Below are 17,810 nucleotides of genomic sequence, written 5' to 3' on the forward strand. Positions count from 1 at the left end.
TTGCCTGGGTGAACAATTATTTATTTATTCTAGAAAGCGCGAATACCGTGACAATCAATATTTACCGCGGTTCTATAACTATTTGCAAGACAAGACAAGATATTGTAGAGAAATTGAAGCGTGGAGGTGCTTTTGTGGGGGTAAAGAGTAGAGAGTAGATCTGTCACGGAGCGTATAGTCGCCGGCGACGGCGAGGGTGCACTTTAACCGCGATTAACGATGATTAACCTTCGCCGGAGCGGCGAAAACATCCCTGCGAAATCGAAGCGATTCAAACGCCAATTGGTGAAGTTCGAGGAGCTGCCGGAGTACTTAAAGGACAGCGAGTTCATATTGGACTATTACCGCTCCGAATGGCCCGTGAAGGAAGCCTTGTGGAGCATCTTCGCGTGGCACAACGAAACCCTAAACATTTGGACGTACGATTCAATTCCAAGTTCCAACGCTCTCATTTCAAACATTTGGTGTGGGATTGCTTCGTTTGCTCGATTAATGATTAATAATTACTCGCGTTTGGTGACTGCAGGCATGTAGGAGGATTTCTCATATTCGCTGTGTTGGCGGCGATGAGCGCCACCTCGGAGCTCTGGAATTTGCTCAGGTATGCTAAACGCAGGACCGCCGCGTCGTTTTGATGTTTGTGTATACTAGTGTTGTTGCTCGGTATGAGACAGAATGAATGAACTGATTTTGTGTGAATGTGAGATGGAACGACAGATCGTCCACGGCGCTCGGGTTGTCGACCACGGCGGCGGAGATGAACGGGTCTAACAGTGACGCCTTCCCGGTAATGTTTTATAAAACATATTTTAAATTCATTGTTTCGCATAATAATAGTGATAGTGATATTACACTGCCAAAAATAAAAGTGATAGTAGTAGTGATTATTATGCATATGGCAAAATCAATTCAAATTTATTGTTTGATACAATTAATACAATAGTGATATAAATTAAATTAATTAATTTGTGTCTATTATTACTTCTCTGACTAAAAAAACTAAAATAAAATAAGCAGTAAGCATGGGATACTTTACATAGCAAATAGTGTATCACAGAAAGTGTGAAGGGTTTATCCTATCACAAACTGAATTGTTTTTTTTTTTTTTTTACTGTAACAGAATTGTTATTGTTATGTATAAATATGTTAACTTTAATAATATAATTTAGGAAAGGATGCAAAAGTTATTATGCGTTTCTCATTATACCATTTTTTTTTACGATGCTTATTATACCATAATCAAACCCGCTTTTTTTTTCTTTTTTTTTTTACAGAAATCGTGTGGTTTCCAGTTCAAATAAACCATAAAACCGACCTGAATAAAAATTAGTCTGAAGAGCTGAAAAACTGGTAAAAAAATCGGGTAAATCAGTACAAAAATCAGGAAAATTCCGATATATAGCGGGTTAACAAAAAATGCTTAATATAACATTATTTTTATTTTTTTCTTCTTAAAATAATGAAAATAAATCTAAAATATTTATCATCTTTTTAATTCTAAATATAAATGTTGATGTGTTTTATTGAATCTTTGACTTACGTATTATAATATATTTAATATTTAATTTGAACTTTTATATGCACTTTAAATGTTAGAAGCCTGTGAAATTATGTATTATTTTTAGTTTTTTTTAGTATTATAAGATGAATATGTTTATAATTATCATTAGTGATTCAACTCTGATTTAATTATGATGGGCCATTAAACCTTGAAGTAATACCTTTATCATCGGTCTAGATTTACAAACATTGAATACAACTTTTGATAATTCTTTTATTATGAGATTTCTTACATTCTCTCGTGAAGTTTAACCATACCCTCTTTTCGAATGTTTTTAGTGGGGCTCCTCTTCTACTTTTAGATTTTCATTAATATCTGCTTGGGCACAGTATATTCATGTTTTTAAAATCAAACTAGTTGTTGAAAGAGTTAGGATATTAGTTTAAGATTCAATGATTCAAATAGTAATTGAACTGATATTAATAAAATAATACTACCTCTAATTATATATATAAGAAACAGGATTAAATTATCAAGACTAAAGAAAGTGATTATACCATTTTTAATTAATACTAACGCAAATTCAATTTTGATTCGAAAAATGCTTTAAAGATTTAATTGGTTTAATTGATGGTTAGATGTAATGATATTACCTCTCTCTTTCTTTATATATAAGATCCTTTTCACTTTATTATTATAATATCCTCTTCTAATAGTTTAGTGTATTAATTATTTTTATCCTATAATAATACTCTTAATTAATTATGGTATTATCTCTTCCAAGATTAATTACTGGAAGAGTAGTATGAATAATTTATAAATTTAATGTGATTAACTACTTTTTTTTTAAGGATGTGAATTAATGAAAAGAGTGAACAAAGGTTGTATTACTCATAATTTAAATAATAGTTTTTCAACCAATGAGATTGAGTTATATTGTTAATTGTTTATTAAATTTATTCACTTTCATGACAAATGAGTGATACCTTATTAATAGACTTCATAATAAATTAAGGGTATAAAAAAAATTAACACCATTAATACATTTAAAAGTGTTTATATGTTTCTTATAACTGAGAAAAAAATACTACTTTTCAAATATATTTAAACAAATGTTAATGCACAACAATTCATACAACAATCTGCAAATAACATTTTTTGTGCGCATCTCTTTTTTATTACATGTCATAGTGATGGAGAAAGATTGACACAAAAGTTTTCTTTAATACCCTTGGTTTATTGTGAAGTTTATTAATGAGATGTCAATCATTTTTCATTGGTGTATTTATTGAGTTATTAACAATATAAATCATTCTCATTGGTTGAAAAAATATTTCTTGAATTATGAGTAGGGTCATTATATATAATTACCCCTTAAACCAATTAATTTTATAAATATTTTTAGAATATTTTTTTAATAACCATTGTAATTATGATGTTTGACTTCTGGAAAAAATTTAAATTGTATTATCATAAAATTTAAATTTATGATAATATTAATTAAAATCAACTAATTTAATTACTTTTATCCGTCTTAATGAATCATGTATTTAGTTTTTATATATAAGATCAAAGTTAGTAATAGATAAAATAATTAAAGAAACATAAATTCATTTTACAATAATAAAAACTAAAAATAAAACATAATTTCATAGGTTATTAACATTTGAAGTGCATACAAAAGTTCAAACCAAATATATTATGATACTTAAATCAAAGTTTCAATAATACACATCAACATTTATTAATAATAACAAGTTATCATTTAGAAACTTTCAAAAAAGAAGTTATCATTTAGAATAAAAAATGATAAATATTTTAGGTTGATTTCAGTTTTTTAAGAAAATAAATCAAAATGATGTTGTATTAAGAATTTTTTGTTGACTCGCTATAAATTGTTTTTTTTTCTCTCGATTTTTTTATTTGGTTTCTCGGTTTTTCAGTTCATTGACCTTTCTTCAGGCCAATTTTGTGTCTTATTTGAACCGATCACCTGACCGATTTTCCAGTCCAACCGGCCAGTTCGGTCTGATTTTGGAACACAAGTATATTGCATTATAGAGGATCATGTGAGCTTACTCATCCTCTTGAAGGACTTGGTCTGAGGGATTTTAGATCATGGTTTTACTTCTTTACTTGGCTATTATTATTGTGATGGACTGTGTGCCCTAAACATAAGATAACCATAGTATTAATTTGTTATTCTATCAATTGTTGGTTCTGTTTTTATGTATTGTTTTTCAGGATTTGCATTTTAGACACGTTCTGGACTCTTCCATCCTTGGTGAGATGAAAGGATCTGGGGTAGAAACAATTCCTCGATGGCCATGGTTCGTTTTCTTAGCTGGAGGAATGGGATGCTTAGCTTGCAGTTCTCTTTCCCATCTTCTGGCCTGCCACTCCAAAGGCTATAACCTATTTTTCTGGCGTCTAGATTATGCTGGCATTTCTCTTATGATTGTCTGTTCCTTCTTTGCTCCAATTTACTATGTTTTTTTCTGCAATCCTTACGCAAGGTTATTCTATTTGGCATCAATATCTGTGCTTGGAGTCCTTGCCATTATTACTCTACTTGCACCTTCACTTTCTACACCTCGGTTCCGACCCCTCAGGGCCTCCTTATTCCTCTCCATGGGCTTTTCAGGTATAATTCCTGCAGCTCATGCTGTTGTCCTGTTTTGGGGCCATCCCCATATACTTGTTGCACTTGGATATGAGCTTGCTATGGCCATTCTATATGCCACCGGAGCTGGATTTTATGTTGCTAGAATACCAGAACGATGGAAGCCAGGAGCATTTGATATCACAGGGCACAGCCATCAAATTTTTCATGTTTTTGTCGTTCTTGGCGCACTTGCCCATAGTGTTGCCATACTAGTCATATTAGATTTCCGACATGGATCTCCTACTTGTGTGCATTAGCCAACTAATAATTATGTGTCTTAAAACTCGAGAGATAAATAATTAGAATTTTATTATGTCAGTTTTTCTATTGCATGAATTGCGATATGATTGGAGTGAGAAATGGCTAAGGTAATTGACAGAGATGAGAGTGCAATTTTAACTTTTTGTTCAACTCCGAAGAGTAGCAATAATGTCGTGTTTTAGCAATTCTGTTTTTTATTTTTATTTTTTGACAACTTATTCATTTGAATCTTCAGATAGAACTCATAGAAGATGTAATCACAGAAAATATCATAAGACCATATTAACATTTAAGGGCCATGCGAAGAGAGAGTCATATTAGATGTTTCTACGGATGGTCACTTGTGAGAGAGTAGAACCTGTTTGAGGATCTTGTCTCCCTTTGGAAAGGGAGCGTAAAAAGAATCAGGCGTTTAAGTGTACATTAACATGAACATAGCTATGTTTCTTTTCCCTTGATGTTCTAGTTTTGTGTGTTCATTCGTCATACCAGATACAACATTCCAAAATCAAATTATGAACAGGTTCGTGAACTTGATGTATGAATGAATATTTAACTTGGTAGACTTTGGTAAAGAAATCTTCATTAGCTAGCTAAGTACAAATCACTGCCTATTGGTTGCCTTATTTCGTTAGTTGCATGCTTTATCTAAACCAAAACATTTTCTCTTTGCGTGCTGCATAATTCAAAGGGCGTTTGTTAGTATGAATTTTCAAATAAATTGATTAGATTTATAGTTTGCGTGAACATAATCATTTTTTATATTATTTAGGTTGCATGAGCCTTAATTGAGTTTTTTTTTATCTTCATGATGACTTGAGGAATTACAAACATGGTTAGAATTTCATATCTGTAGAAGGTATTGTACATTTATAATTTACAATTTACAAGCAACATGCATAAACACAATAATTGATTAATTTTAGGGACTAAGTTGAATGTAACTATGTTATGATGTTACAAGTCTTAATAAAGTTTAAAAAAAAACTATAGTTTTAACTTTTAAGTACCATTATACCATTAGACATTAGCTCTCACGTGTGTAGATATCAGTGTCACATAAGCAGCACAAACGTTAATATTAAGAAAGAAAACTAATGGTGGACTAGCGAAATAGATGGAATACAAATTCCAAAGTCTTTTATAATTTTCTTTATTCCCAACACTAAGGTTACAACGTCCAAGTACAAAAGTAGTTGTTTCCTAAAAATGCAATGGAAATATTTCCCTATTGATTATTCAAGTAACATCCTTACAAACGTATAGCATGTTTAGTTCGTGTTAGTTTACTTTCGAATGCTTAATCCTAAAAGCAACAAATCAGTTAATAGTAAGCAACAAATTAGTGGATTGGCGTTGAAGGATCTATCTGAAATACAACTTCACTTGTAGACATATCTCAACTATGATTTGAGATTTAGATCGACTATTGTATTCCATTGAGTTTTAAACCCCAAGTATACAAGATATTCAACCAAACTCAATAAATTCCAGTAGAAGAATTCAAGAATTTTGCTCGCTGGGCAGAAAAAAAATTAGAAAAATACACAAGGGAACCACGAGAAAAGCTGCAAGCTTAAGCAAATCCTCAGTCTGCGGTGTTATCACTCCGATCCTCGACCAGTCTCCGCTGTACCTGAAACAACGTTTGTGCATTGCCATGAATCCAGAACCAAAAAAACTTTCCTTAAACTCAACAAGAAAGAAAAGAAAACAAAGCATGCTATTGCTAAGTTACTAACCCGGCATCGACGAACCCCAATCCAAACAGTCCAATGGCACCACGAGCGATAGTTGACTTGGAAACCCTCAGTGTGAAAGAGGGTCCCTTACTCTTCTCTTGAGACTCATTCCTTTTAGCCAAAGTTGTCACAAACCTCCTTCCATTTTTTCTCACAGGTACACAATAAGGGAGGCCCAAAACGCCACAGCTCCTTCCACTCACTTCCATTTCCTCTTATCCATAAGTACTAACACCTAACAATAAACAAGTTAAATTGGTTTGAGAAGGGCAACCTCGTAATTTGCTTCAAGGTACATAAAAATACATGAATGCTACCAAGGGAAATTATAAGCGACGGACCACCATGTGCATCTCAACCAATTTTTACAATATTATATTTTATGTCCTTAACCGTTTATTATAAAGAAGAAATAAAAGAAAAATTAATCAATACTATTAAAAATTACGTAATAATTTCTATGTAATCTTAAATATTAATTATATTTCTTAGTTTATATCCCAAAATTGAAACAGAATAAGATGGAGTCCCACGAAATTAGATAATTTTCGATAAATTTGAAGGAATTAAGTTCTCTTATGCTGAGGAATATTTAGGTCATAAAAAACAAGTTGGGACCCTTTCTGTGTAGTTCCATCGCATCAAACCCTGGCAATGGCAGCTACGGCAATACAGAGGTTCCCCCAACACAAATACGTAGACGCAGTTCGCTGGCTTCCCCTACAATCCGCATTCGACCGATTCGCAGTTTTGGCACTCTTCGACTTCGATTCCGATGCTTCCTCCATCGAAATCCACTCTCTCAACCCAAACCCCCGCTCATTGGAACCACACTCTTCGTGGTCCTCTCCTTCCCGCGTTTCCTCCCTCAAGGCCTCGCACTTCCTCCAGAAGCCCCTCATTGTCGCTTCCACTTCCTCCGGTTCTCTCCACTTCCTCTTCTCCGATTCCTCCGTCGCAACGCTCGAGTCCGAGGTCTCCATTCCCGAGGGCGCGCTGCATTCCGTTCCCGCTTCTTGCGTTGACCTATTGGACGGTGGCGTCGAGTGCGTGACCGTTGGGGAAGATGGGAAGGTCAACTTGGTTGGTATTGGGGATTCCAATTTGAACTACCGGAGGTTGTTTGATAGCGCCGGCCTGGTCTCCTACACGGCGGTGAGCTGGGCGTCTCCGATGGAGTTCGCCACCGGTGGCTACGGCTTCGGTCTTCATTGGTGGGACCAACGGAAACCGGGAGGTCCGGTTTCTCAATTTAAGGGTAACTGGTAAGAAAAATAAAAATGTTAGAGCAGTGAGTAATTATTTTAGAGTGTCATATAATGCTTATCATTACTTCAAAAACTGCTAAATATAAAATGTTGTGTGTGATGGTAATCCAATCAACTAGTAGAAACTTATTATGCTGTGTTAGAAATCTGCCTGATGGTTTGCCGTGTAATTATGTTTGCAGGGATAAAAAATTGACATCTGGGATTGTGCACTCTATTGATATTCATCCGTCGCGAAAGCATACTTGCCTGGTAAGATGCCTATATTTCACTTGTCATATCTATGTTTGCTATATCCAGTTATTTTGTGAATAAGATAACAAACACATGCCACTTTGTGAATGTTCTTGTAAGGAGCTGGGAGCATAATTGTGTTTAGATTTTAGTTTTACTCCATTAATGGTTGACAAGGTTTTAAATTCTGTTTGTGTGAAATTGTGGACAATTGCGGTTGCAGGCACCCAAAAAAGCTTTACAATGTTGCTGATATCTGATGGCTGCAGCTGGTTTTTTTAAAACCTTGATGGTTGATGCTGCAACTTGATGAAGTGTTTTGTGATATTGATGCTTGCTCTTCTTTATGTTCAGCAGTAGACTGCTAGTTGAAAATATGAATGTGGCATAATGCCAGCACAACTAACATGGCTACTCCTATGATGTGCTTAATTTGTGATTTAACAAAATTTTAGGCCAGTTTAATGACATTGCCAGAGCTGTTAGCTGTTTTTCACTTATGCATTAACAACTGCTTTGACATCAGTACTGGATGAATGATTATTGATTTTCTTTTGTAAGACTTGAATAAATCAAACTGGTGGTTTGATGATGCTTTGTGCTTTTTCTTGTATGCTGCTGCTGCTGATGTTCCTGTGATTATTACATACTCAGGCTGGTGGTTCCTTAGGTACTGTTTTTGCCTGGGATCTTAGGTGGCAGCAACAACCGATTATACTTTCAGGCGCAGGGGCTGGTGCTGGTGGCAACACTGCTGTCCAGTCAATATCTGAAAGTGAGGTTTGGGAGGTTCAGTATGATCGTTGTATAAAACCAAATACTTCATCTACCCGGATCTTACCTTCCATGATCTGCTCTGAGGATGGAATTCTCGGTGTGATTGAGCAAGGTATATAGTTCATTGCACTTTGCAACATGTTATGGTGTCAATTCTTAATGTATAGGACTTTATATTGTCTATTTATAAGCTAGTAGAATCTCCATTTATGTCTATCGTGGAACAAGAAAATTTTAAGGCCTGTTTATTTTGGAAAAATATTCTGTTTTCATTACTCGTTTTCACTTTTACTTGCTAAAATATCACTTTATTTTCATTTTGTTTTATGTTTTCTGAGATTTGTAATTAAAAGTGAATACATAAAAACATTTTCTCAAACCAAGAACCCCTTTAATTGAACTACATAAAACATTTTCTCAAACCGATGGATTGATTTGGTGCGTCTTTGAATTTGATGTTGTATTCTTACATTGTATAGGCGAGGAACCTATTGAGCTGCTGGCTGAACCTTGTGCCATCAATAGCTTTGATATTGATCGACATAATCCATCGGTAAGTGGATGCAATTAGTATTGTTTGTATTACTGTTATGAGGAAATGATTTGATGGTTTTTTTAGCTCAGTTAATTTTTTATATTTAAAAACAGATAAAATGGTTTATTTATTATAAATAATAAAATAAATAAATAAATAAAATGGAAATAAAGAGTAAGTAAAAAAAAAAGATGAAGCTGGAAACTTCCTTTCTGATGGTTTATTATTTGACTGCTTTGCAGGATGTGATATGTAGTTTAGAATGGGAAGCAGTAGCCATATTGACAAGACAATAACATTCGGGGTTTCTACTTTTTGGTGGCTTGAATTTCAGAAAGTTTGTAACTGATAGAAGGAGTGGAGCTCTTAACGGACAATTTGTGTTTTTTATGTATTCCGGAATGTTCTATTCCTTTTCTAAAGCCATTTGCATGCAAATGGATTTTGGGATTGTACAATATGTAGCATGTGTATAATTGACTTTACACATTGGATCAATGCTACTACCATCCGCTTTGCCTAAAATGTATTGCCTGGTGGTTAATGCTGGTGGGATCTGTATCCCAGATATCATGGTATCTATCAACTATTTGATTCCTATGCTGTTTTAACTTTTAACCTGATCACGTAAAAGTTAAAACAGTTGATATTGCAATACCATAGTCAGTATGTTGTATAGAAGAAAATGTCTTTAAATTGTGCAAAATCAGATTTTATTCTATGCACTCGACCTTGATATTCATTTGACAGCCCTACTATGTCAATTACAATCTTTGCAAATAATTGAAGAGTAAGGTTTGGATTTGTTTTTAAATTTTAATTCTCATTGATGTTTTTTGGTTTTAAAAGATACAAAAATGAGAATAATATTGGAATGACAGATCTTTTACACAAAATAAGTTAGGGATATGGAACGGATGAAAGGTTTAAATAATTATTTAGTAGCTGTAAAATAGGTGATTTTGATTTTGTTACCTACATTATTATTTTTCTGATTTTAATATTTCACGTGTTTTCATGTTTGATTTAATTACTTGTCCTTAATGAACTTCTGTTAAAGGCTCACAAAGCTAATAAAACACATGTCAACAAATTCAAGTTATTTAAAAATTACTGACTCAGTAGTCATGTTATTTTTACAATAAATATCATTTTCAAAAATAAAAATTGACCGGTTACAAAAATCAAATAAAAAGATTTCTTATTAACATTTGCATTCTAATTTTATATTCGTTTTTAATTTCACACTTTCATGATTTTTTATTAAATATTTTGTTTTGTAATTTTTATTTTGTTAAAGCAATGTATCATTAATTAATATATTGTTTGGGAGCTACTAACAAAATTAGGAGGGAAAAGGATACAATAGGAGCGGGGAAAAGAAGAGGGAAGGAAAGAGTGTTTATTATATTAACTTTGTCGTTTGAGTTTAGAGCCTCCAAATTTGTACGTCCTCCATGGATCTGAAGCGCGATGGAAACGGGATTGAGGATCTGAGCGGTGGCGTTCATCAACTCCCCTGCTGATGGTCCCGCCTCCGTTTCCCACTATTTCAAACCCAAACATATAGCTCTCGTCGACGACGAGGGTTTACCTTTACAAGAGGTGCATTTTAGAGGCTACTCCAAGGAACAACACTCCCTCTTCCTCACGGTTACTCTGGTTCGCTATCTCTTTCACCACACACTTCTTATTTATATGCAAGTGAGTGAATATATGTTTTCTGTTCCTATGTATTTGTGTCTCTGCAGGTTTTGTCGTGTGTAAGAAAAGTTCGCCTCCTACCTCCGACGAAAACTCTCACTCTTGGGACATGATAGCAGACCAAAGACAGGAAACGCGGAAACAGAACAAGAGAGTAAAACAGCAGAAATAGGGGTGCAAGTAGCAAAGGCCAAGAGAAGGATTTGCAGACCCACGTACCTCAAAGACTATGTCTGAAGATGATGGCGCTGAGTTGGCAGAGGGGATTTGCAGGATTTTGGTTGTCTTGCTGCTAAAGGCACGTCTCTAACGGATTTCTGTTGAGAATATTCCTTAATCATTAGGAAATTACAATTATGTCAGTAGTAGGCACTATATAATCATGTAATGACCCAAGCAAGGAATAACAATAAAAAATATACTTGCCTGCCTTACTCTGCTTCCTTCTCCCTGTTCTTTCCTTCTTCTCGGAGGTTCTGGCCCTCTAAGCCCAGTTTCACGGTCCAGGTGTATCAGGACACCAAAGCAACGTTTCAGGACATCACGTATTGGAACCACGACTACATTCCTTCCCACAACGATGAACTATTCCGAGCTTTTCATTGGCTTATTGTTGCAAATGCTGTAAGTCATTTCATTTGTTCATTACTGATTTGGGGCTTCTTCTTTGTGTTTAGACAAATAAATTACATGCTTCATTACTATGGAAGTAGGGTAATTTGATTTATTTATTAGACATTTTGGTTAGAATAAAACTTGTTTTTTTACTACTGTCAGTATTGTCTTTCTTCATTATCCATTCGGAAATTAAGGGCAATTGCTTCTCCACTATACGTGAGGTGTGCTGCAAAAGTTTAGTTATCATTCAAAATTTTGTCTCCAATCATGCACTATTAATCTAGAAATAGATTATGAGTGTTAGCCTAAACCTTGTTGAGTTGTAACTTGTGTAAATGTTGAGGGGAGTGTGCGTCTTGGATGTCATTTGTGGAGGTAGCTTAGATTTGGAATGTGTTCACCTGATTAACCACATCACATACATGTCTTGGTATCTTAATTTCCAAAAGTTAAAATTTGTCCTCTCTGCTTAGACACTTAAATTGTTTGCTTGTTAGGACTTACTAGTTAGGAGGGAGGGAACAAGCTAGGTAGCCTATGTATTACCTGCTTGGTCGCTTATGCATGGCAGTTCTTGTTGCGTGGAGGATGCACTGCCAGAAGCAAAGAATTATGGCCCTTCTTTATGCACTGGCTTCAGATTTCAGCAAATTCATTCAAAGTTTTAATGTAAAAAGGAAATGTTGATGGAAACAAAGCGACTTGTATTTAAATGATTCTGATTTGTGTGTCAATTATAGCATCCACGTCCCATTCATTGAATCTAATAGTAGCATATGACAAATAAATTGATTCAAATAATTCAAAAAGATATTTAAGTTAATGTATACTTTCAGTTTTTGAAGCTTACCTTACTAGATATTTGCTTTTGGTTCTTAATCCTATGACACATGATGTAACTCCATGTGGAGTTTGTCGGCCTTGGATTTTTTTTATTAATGGAGTCATTTGGATAGAAGTATGGTACTTGATAGAACATTATGGCGGAAGTTGATCCATGTAGCCGACCCCACCTAGTGGGATAAGGCGTTGTTGTTGTTGTTGTTGTTGTTGTTGTTGGAGTCATTTGTTTCTTGAATTTTAATGACAATGGAATGGAGAAGAAGAATTGAGAGAGTTAAGAATCAAATAAAGAACCAAACAAATGTGTATTCAACTAAAGGCAATAGAGGAAGAAAAAAGCTAGTTCTTAATGAGGGTGAGTGAGTTTGGCTCCATCTTAAGAAGGATAGATTTCTTACTAAAAGGAAATTCAAGCTTAGCCCTAAAGGGGATGGACCTTTTCAGGTTTTGGAGAGGATCAATAACAATGCCTATAAGTTGGACCTCCCGGAAGAGTATAGAGTTAGCATCACTTTTAACATTTTTTATTTAATTCCTTTTGTAGGTGGAGTTGATATTGAGGAGGAGGAGGAACTAAAAAATTTGAGGTCAAATCCTCTTCAAAGAGGAGGGAATGATGCAATTCTTTCTAGGAAGTAACCAGTCATTAGAGTCATGAGTAAGAGGTTCCAAAAGGATTGAGTTAGAGCTGTTGAAGAAGGTCTTAGGGTTTTCATGAATATCAGGATAGATTTCTAAGCCCATAGGTCAAGGTTGAGTCCAATTATCTTTATACATGTTAGATTAGGATGTCATTATATTTGGTCATTATATTTAGGGCTCTATAATATAGGTAGAATACCTTAAAAATATAGGATTTTTCAACCCTTGTATTTTATGGTAACTAGACTAGTTTTTGTATTATGGGTAGTTTTGTAATTTCACATGCACTTAGTGAATATTTGATGTGTGTGTTGAAAAATAAATTTAATTGAATTGATAGAAGTCATCCAATTAAATTTTAGAGGGGGAGGTGAACATTTGCTTATTACACCCCATTATCATCATAAAGTCACACTTTGTGCATGTTCTTTATGTTTTACATGCCTCATGACACCTAAACATATACTTAGTGAAGAATCTTGGAATTGATTTTAAATTAGTGGACTGAACCATAACTGAAATTCACTAATCATAATTAGTGAAATTTTGGCTCTATAAATTTAATTTCAAATTCAAGTGAAATTTGAATTGAAATTTAAATTTGTCTCCAACAATTCCTATGTACTTTCCCTATTACACAATTTGTCATCATATATGAAAATATGATATCTCCAAATGCCTATCATGTTTATCTCTCTTTCTCTCTCGAAGGAGGCAACCTGCAATATCGACATCCATCAGAATTAGATATGTGATTACAGAAAACCAAATGTGAGTTTGAAGACATTAAAGGTGATCTGGATGGTCAATGATTCTTCAAAGTATTTGTGTCTCATATTCTCATGAGCTTGCCCCATTATTTTTTTTTTTTGTTTTATTCCCTTGATTCTTAGTGACCCTTAATTAACTCCACCTTTCTTTAGTAGGAAAGAAACGTGCTAATTATGTTATACCATCATTACTTGTGTTTGTGCTGGGGGAGGGAAGAGGTGCTGGCTGCATGAGAAAAGGCTGGAACCTCAATTCTTCAAAAAATATAACATGTTTACAATTCCTTAGTTTTTAGATTTTTTTTCCGGTACTGATGCTTTTAAAGATGATATAATGGAACTGCATGAGAGGAGTCTCCATTGTGAAAGTGATCCTAATAATTTGTCCAGTATACGTGATTTGATTTTGGATATTGAAATGCTAATCATCCATATACAACATGAAACTCGAACAAAAGTATAATGGAAAAGAAATAAAATAACACTAGAAGAGTGATGTTAAGACAAGCAGAAAAGAAAAAAAAAACAAAATGTTCTGTCAGAAGTGGGATTTGAACCCACGCCCTCTCACGAGGACCAGAACTTGAGTCTGGCGCCTTAGACCACTCGGCCATCCTGACCTTGGATGTTAAAAAGTGAGATAAATTATTTAGTTATTAAAAAAATTTACAAACTAAAACAACAGAAATTGTCACGACGTGAAATGACGGAAAAGTAATGGGGAAAAAAGAAAAATTGAGGACAATAATAGAGTAGCGGTGTCTCTATTATCCATTTTGGTTGAAGGGAGCTTACCTTACCTGAAGATGGCTTCGGTGTCCTTTGCCGTGGGACTTTTACCTTACGCTTCAGTTCGATTTCCCGTATTGAGCAACGCCAACTCACTGAAACTCAGTTCCTCAGCTAGCATCTCTACTCCAATTCTTCAGCAAAAGCTCTGCTCTCTTCTTTCCCCCCTCCCTCTAAGCCCTCGCCCTCGCCCTCTCGCCATTGTATCCGCTAAGGGCTACAAAATGAAAACCCACAAGGTCGCTCTTTTTTCTCTCTCTCACTTGTTTTTCTGAATTGGGCTTCAATTCATGCAATTTGAATGTGTGTTTAAAAATGGTATAGGCATCTGCAAAGCGGTTTAGGGTGACCGGACGAGGCAAAATAGTGCGTAGGAGAGCTGGCAAGCAGCATTTGCTCGTCAAGAAGAATACCAAGCGCAAATCCCGACTCTCCAAAATGGTCATATTCACATTATCTAGTATCTATTTATTTCTTAACTTAATCAAATGTTCTTAGGGGGTTATTCCGTACCCATTTTTAATGAATTGTCTAAAATTGCGCATGTTAGGAGTTTAGATAATGGAATATTGGTAATGGACATATTTTGTGATGGGCCATAAGCTTATTAGATTGTCCTACGTGCAGTTGGGTGTGCAGTATGTTAGATTTGCTTGTTTATCATTAGAATTTGAGAACCTTAATGTGCTTCTTAATTTCTTTGTTTTGGGCTTGATTATGAGATTAGAGGAATGGGGGTTACTTTGGGGGCATGAAAGCAAAAACTGGAAGATAAATTCTGTCTTCCAATCTGCTCTCTCATTCAAGATTATGATATCAAAATGTCTGCACTTATGTATTGGAAAAAAAAAATGTATAATACTACTATAAGTTTAAGTGACTCGGGCAACAGATGTCTTCTGGTAGTTTCCTTCTTTTCATGTTTGTATGTTGATACCTGAAAGCAATCTTGATCTTATGCCCGTGCCAGTTTTTAGGGGAAATGATTTGTAACGGGTTCACCTACTGCCTTCCTTTCCTAAGAAACAGTAACTATCACATGGTTTAATTTGGTCCTTAATCTTATTTTTAGTCTCTGAGTGATTTCTAATTTTGGACAATACTGCCATTAATATTTCACTAAGTGCGAAGCAAGAATGCTCACTTCTTATCTCTTACAAGGAGACTTTGTTTGTTTGTTTGTTACGGGTTTTTTCTGTCAGGTAGTTATTGTAGAGTCCTACTAATGAGTACTCTATGACTATTAGTTAGTTAAGGAATTAATAGATATAAAGTTTTAATTAGAAATTACCATGGAAGTCAGTTCATTGGAAATCATTTCTCCATTAAAACTTTTCCCTTTTAATTCCTTAACTAGTGTCATTCTATTGTTAGCATTCCCCATACGAGAATCTGAAATTTACCCATTGTAGCAATCAGTAGGGGATGTTGTGTAAACTTCTGTATAAGGTGCCATTCCATTAAGTAGCTATTTGATTTTGAGTGATCTGTGTAGCGTATAAATTAAATTTAAAGAATTGAGCATTGGTTTGAATTTGATATGTATGATGAGCAGCATTTTGGGGCATCTGTATTCCAACCTTATCATTTATCAGAACTTGCACAGCCAAAATAACACTCTCATATGTCACTGAAATGCCTTGAGAAGTGTATTCCAAGTTGCACATTTTATGTTCATTTCAAAATCTTAATTTAACAAAACATCCACATTTGACTTGTCCAATATCAACAAATATCTGCTACTTTAATTTTATCTGATAAATTAATGTGAAGAGCTAAAGTACACCTATTTATGAAATACATCCATCAAAGTGAAGCCAGGCTGATTGAAATTATCAATTAAATTAATATCACCGTAGTTCATTTCAATTGATTGTTTTGTAAGAGATAAAATGAATATTACACTCACTAGAGAAATCCAGTTATTGGGTATGTCTCATCTTGAACTTGGGACTTCTACCTAATTCACATCCATCCCAACAGCAATTGGATTTCTAGAATGATGCAGCTGGATTCAGCTGAAATGTTGCATTTGTTGACCTGAAGTTATTACACTGGAAAATCTTCCTCTCTGAAATTTTCTTATTCTGGTCTAAAGCAGTTTGAATGAATAAAGTTTTGGCTAGGACTTGAACTGTTGTATTAAATTACGGGATTGGTTTTCTCAAGCCTAACTTATTTTTCATTTTCATCCACAGCACGCGGTCAGCAGGAGCGACTATGACAACGTAATTGGAGCCTTGCCATATCTGAAAGTAAACAGAAATGCTACATAGATGTTCTGTTTGAAAAACTGAGTCATAAGCCTAGCTGGGTTTAGTCTAGTGATTTGTGACGTCTCAAATCTGCTTTCAAATGTTTACAGTTAGTTTTTGCTAATTGAGATATCAGTACCTCAAGATAATGGTACACCTTCCTGTATCATGTAACATTGGTATTTATTGACATTATTGTATTGCAAGTTGTTTACCATCTTCCAGTTTATCTTTGCAATTGATTAGCAAGCTATGACGAATCATGTGATCATCATACTCTATTTGGTGAATTTTTTTAGGGGTTTAATTATCTTAAAATTTATTTTTCTTATACACGAAGTTCGAATTCACGTTATTGCTTAAGGGAAATTAAGCTTGCTCCTTGCCTATATCTTGATTTTTTTTTTCTTTTTACCGTTTAAAGAAGGATATTTTAAAAGTAAGATGCATAATTGATAATCATTAATGAGGAATACTAACAAAATAATTTATAATATATTCTTCTAAAAATTTTATTTACCGTTAAGGGGAATTTACACATGAATTTTATCTAATAATGAAAGAGTAGGTTAAAAGTGTCTAACTAGCATTTTTTTAAGTGGAATTCAGTGTACATAGTTAATGATATTGTTTTTTAAGAGCATAGTTGATAACTTTAAACTGGGTGTTTCAGGTTTTCCTGTAAAGTATCAAATTATGCAAAAACAAAATTCTTGTTATGAATATTCTGCAACTCTGTCTTCTTTATCCTAGACTTTTTCTAATTAGAAGTCACTTTAACTTTAATTACCCCGAGTTAAAGATATGTGAATTCGCTTAAGGGGATAATTTTCTTATCATTCATTTTTTTTATACAAATTCGATCTGAAGATATTGCTTAAAGGAATTTAAGCTTTCTTGCCCACATCTTAATTTTCTTTTCTTTTTATCATCTAAAGTGGGATACTTTAAAATGTAAAATACATAATTAATAAGCATTAATTAAAAGGATGAGTTAATTTTATAGTGCACGACTCACGTATCGTTCCTTAATTAGAAAAAGTAGGGAACAATTTTGTGAAACAACACTCAAAAACATAATATTTCTATTTACTAATTATGTTTACAAATAAAAATTTTCCATTCACCTTTTTTTCTCTTAACTTTTAAAAATAATTCGTAATACTAAAAAAACTATTTGTGCCAAAATAAAATCACTCTCAATAC

General features: G+C 34.1%; 4 protein-coding genes, 1 long non-coding RNA gene and 1 other non-coding gene across 7 annotated transcripts; 4 read left to right on the plus strand and 2 right to left on the minus strand.

The window, feature by feature from the left end:
- The first annotated feature begins 58 nt into the window (after positions 1 to 58).
- LOC114392142 (heptahelical transmembrane protein 2-like) lies at positions 59 to 4,581 on the plus strand. Of its 2 annotated transcripts, none has more exons than XM_028353179.1 (4): positions 59 to 419; positions 527 to 601; positions 706 to 787; positions 3,746 to 4,581. In XM_028353179.1, the coding sequence occupies exons 1-4, from the start codon at positions 220 to 222 to the stop codon at positions 4,421 to 4,423; spliced, it is 1,035 nt and encodes a 344-aa protein (XP_028208980.1). In that variant the 5' UTR covers positions 59 to 219; the 3' UTR covers positions 4,424 to 4,581. The 2 variants fall into 2 exon arrangements, with proteins under 2 accessions (XP_028208980.1, XP_028208981.1); XM_028353180.1 differs by having other exon boundaries at positions 61 to 419; positions 718 to 787.
- A 1,170-nt stretch (positions 4,582 to 5,751) lies between these two features.
- Positions 5,752 to 6,403, minus strand: LOC114392143. The gene is made up of 2 exons (XM_028353181.1): positions 6,170 to 6,403; positions 5,752 to 6,063 (listed from the first exon to the last, which is right to left on the minus strand). Exons 1-2 carry the CDS (start codon positions 6,376 to 6,378, stop codon positions 5,931 to 5,933), a joined length of 342 nt encoding a protein of 113 aa, XP_028208982.1. The 5' UTR covers positions 6,379 to 6,403; the 3' UTR covers positions 5,752 to 5,930.
- Positions 6,404 to 6,733: 330 nt separating this feature from the next.
- On the plus strand, positions 6,734 to 9,763 carry LOC114392144 (nuclear pore complex protein NUP43). The gene is made up of 5 exons (XM_028353182.1): positions 6,734 to 7,434; positions 7,620 to 7,689; positions 8,326 to 8,560; positions 8,928 to 9,001; positions 9,226 to 9,763. The coding sequence occupies exons 1-5, from the start codon at positions 6,824 to 6,826 to the stop codon at positions 9,277 to 9,279; spliced, it is 1,044 nt and encodes a 347-aa protein (XP_028208983.1). The 5' UTR covers positions 6,734 to 6,823; the 3' UTR covers positions 9,280 to 9,763.
- Positions 9,764 to 10,856: 1,093 nt separating this feature from the next.
- On the plus strand, positions 10,857 to 12,132 carry LOC114393086. Its single transcript, XR_003662466.1, has 2 exons — positions 10,857 to 11,311; positions 11,803 to 12,132. It is a non-coding gene; the product is annotated as an uncharacterized LOC114393086 (long non-coding RNA).
- A 1,964-nt stretch (positions 12,133 to 14,096) lies between these two features.
- TRNAL-CAA lies at positions 14,097 to 14,180 on the minus strand. Its single transcript has one exon. It is a non-coding gene; the product is annotated as a tRNA-Leu (tRNA).
- A 131-nt stretch (positions 14,181 to 14,311) lies between these two features.
- Positions 14,312 to 16,855, plus strand: LOC114394119 (50S ribosomal protein L35, chloroplastic-like). Its single transcript, XM_028355697.1, has 3 exons — positions 14,312 to 14,588; positions 14,674 to 14,790; positions 16,548 to 16,855. Exons 1-3 carry the CDS (start codon positions 14,367 to 14,369, stop codon positions 16,623 to 16,625), a joined length of 417 nt encoding a protein of 138 aa, XP_028211498.1. The 5' UTR covers positions 14,312 to 14,366; the 3' UTR covers positions 16,626 to 16,855.
- Positions 16,856 to 17,810: the final 955 nt, after the last annotated feature.

The sequence above is a fragment of the Glycine soja genome, chromosome 17 (genome assembly GCF_004193775.1).
Source record: "Glycine soja cultivar W05 chromosome 17, ASM419377v2, whole genome shotgun sequence".
In the NCBI taxonomy this organism is placed as follows: Eukaryota; Viridiplantae; Streptophyta; class Magnoliopsida; order Fabales; family Fabaceae; genus Glycine; species Glycine soja.

Bases quoted from the DNA above. Each gene is read 5' to 3' on its own strand.
- LOC114392142 (XM_028353179.1), top strand. From the start codon at position 220: ATGATTAACCTTCGCCGGAGCGGCGAAAACATCCCTGCGAAATCGAAG. The intron at 602-705 runs GTATGCTAAACG...TGTGAATGTGAG, and splicing joins GAGCTCTGGAATTTGCTCAG to ATGGAACGACAGATCGTCCA. The intron at 788-3,745 runs GTAATGTTTTAT...ATTGTTTTTCAG, and splicing joins CTAACAGTGACGCCTTCCCG to GATTTGCATTTTAGACACGT.
- LOC114392143 (XM_028353181.1), bottom strand. From the start codon at position 6,378: ATGGAAGTGAGTGGAAGGAGCTGTGGCGTTTTGGGCCTCCCTTATTGT. The intron at 6,064-6,169 runs GTTAGTAACTTA...ACGTTGTTTCAG, and splicing joins TTGGGGTTCGTCGATGCCGG to GTACAGCGGAGACTGGTCGA.
- LOC114392144 (XM_028353182.1), top strand. From the start codon at position 6,824: ATGGCAGCTACGGCAATACAGAGGTTCCCCCAACACAAATACGTAGAC. The intron at 7,435-7,619 runs GTAAGAAAAATA...TTATGTTTGCAG, and splicing joins TCTCAATTTAAGGGTAACTG to GGATAAAAAATTGACATCTG. The intron at 8,561-8,927 runs GTATATAGTTCA...TACATTGTATAG, and splicing joins TCTCGGTGTGATTGAGCAAG to GCGAGGAACCTATTGAGCTG.
- LOC114394119 (XM_028355697.1), top strand. From the start codon at position 14,367: ATGGCTTCGGTGTCCTTTGCCGTGGGACTTTTACCTTACGCTTCAGTT. The intron at 14,589-14,673 runs GTCGCTCTTTTT...AAAATGGTATAG, and splicing joins ACAAAATGAAAACCCACAAG to GCATCTGCAAAGCGGTTTAG. The intron at 14,791-16,547 runs GTCATATTCACA...TTTCATCCACAG, and splicing joins AATCCCGACTCTCCAAAATG to CACGCGGTCAGCAGGAGCGA.